The 1197-nt window shown below is 47.3% G+C and overlaps 1 protein-coding gene across 1 annotated transcript; it reads left to right on the forward strand.

The window, feature by feature from the left end:
- Nucleotides 1-122: 122 nt before the first annotated feature.
- Nucleotides 123-1091, forward strand: LOC110112001 (the record flags this gene model as incomplete). Its single annotated transcript, XM_020844074.1, has 1 exon — nucleotides 123-1091. A coding segment is annotated over one exon (969 nt), but the record flags the coding sequence as incomplete, so codon positions are not given.
- Between the last annotated feature and the right edge of the window lie 106 nt (nucleotides 1092-1197).

Here is a 1197-nt window from a genome sequence, read left to right on the forward strand (position 1 = left end):
TTGTCGGCGATGAAGGGGACCCCCTGATATGTGTGTTGGAGAAACTACTCTTAGCCCCAAGACAGCAAGGAGATTCTCAATGACATGCCATTTTTAAAACGAAATGTACCATTGGCGGCAAGGTTTGTGATTTACTCATCGACAGCGGTTGCACGGAAAATGTCGTTTCGCGGGCTGTTGTTCAAGCTTTGCAACTCAAGACTACGAAGAACCCGCATCCCTACAAGATCGGATGGGTTAAGAAGGGAATGGAGATCTTAGTGACAGATATGTGCCAGGTACAATTCTCGATCGGAAAACATTATAGCTGTGAAGTGTTATGTGATGTGGTGGAGATGGACGTGTGTCATTTAATTCTTGGCCGCCCGTGGCAGTTCGATGTAGGTGCTATATATGATGGCCGAGCCAATACGTATGCACTAGACTGGAAAGGGAAGCGGCTCATATTTTTACCTCATGCTGCGGGTGCTAAAGGCTCCCCTGATAATGTTCGGCCGGCATTACATTTAGTCTCGGGCAGCTCCTTATTAGCTCATTGGAAGGAGGAAGTGCCACTGTACGCCTTGGTGATCAAGGAAGAGGCTGCCGATAGCACAGTTGGAATTGATCAGCCTGCCCTTGAGTCTCTGCTGACGCAGTTCCGAGATGTTCTGACTGAATCTTCAACTCCCACATTACGGCCTTTGAGGACCATACATCATCAAATTGATTTTATTCCAGGCTCTACACTACCAAACCTTCCACATCATCGCTTAAGTCCGAAAGAGCATCAAATTCTCCAGCAGTTAGTTGATGAGTTGCTGAAAAATAACTTGATCCAACCCAGTCTCAGTCCGTGCGCTATACCCGCACTCTTGGTGCCCAAGAAGGATGGAAGTTGGCGATTATGTGTTGACAGCAGAGCCATTAACAAAATCACTGTCAAGTTTCGGTTCCCTGTACCGCAGATTGAAGAACTGTTGGAGAAGTTGGCAGGAGCGACTATTTTCTCAAAATTGGATCTCCGTAGTGGCTACAACCAAATTCGCATCCGACCGAGTGACGAGTGGAAGACGGCCTTCAAGACTCGCCATGGGTTATACGAGTGGAAGGTGATGCCATTCGGATTGTGCAACGCGCCTTCGACTTTCCTTCGGTTGATGAATGAAGTCTTAAAGCCATTCCTTAACATTTCCTGCGTTGCATATTTCGACGACA

The sequence above is a fragment of the Dendrobium catenatum genome, unplaced genomic scaffold, assembly GCF_001605985.2.
Source record: "Dendrobium catenatum unplaced genomic scaffold, ASM160598v2 original_scaffold_186130, whole genome shotgun sequence".
NCBI lineage: Eukaryota > Viridiplantae > Streptophyta > Magnoliopsida > Asparagales > Orchidaceae > Dendrobium > Dendrobium catenatum.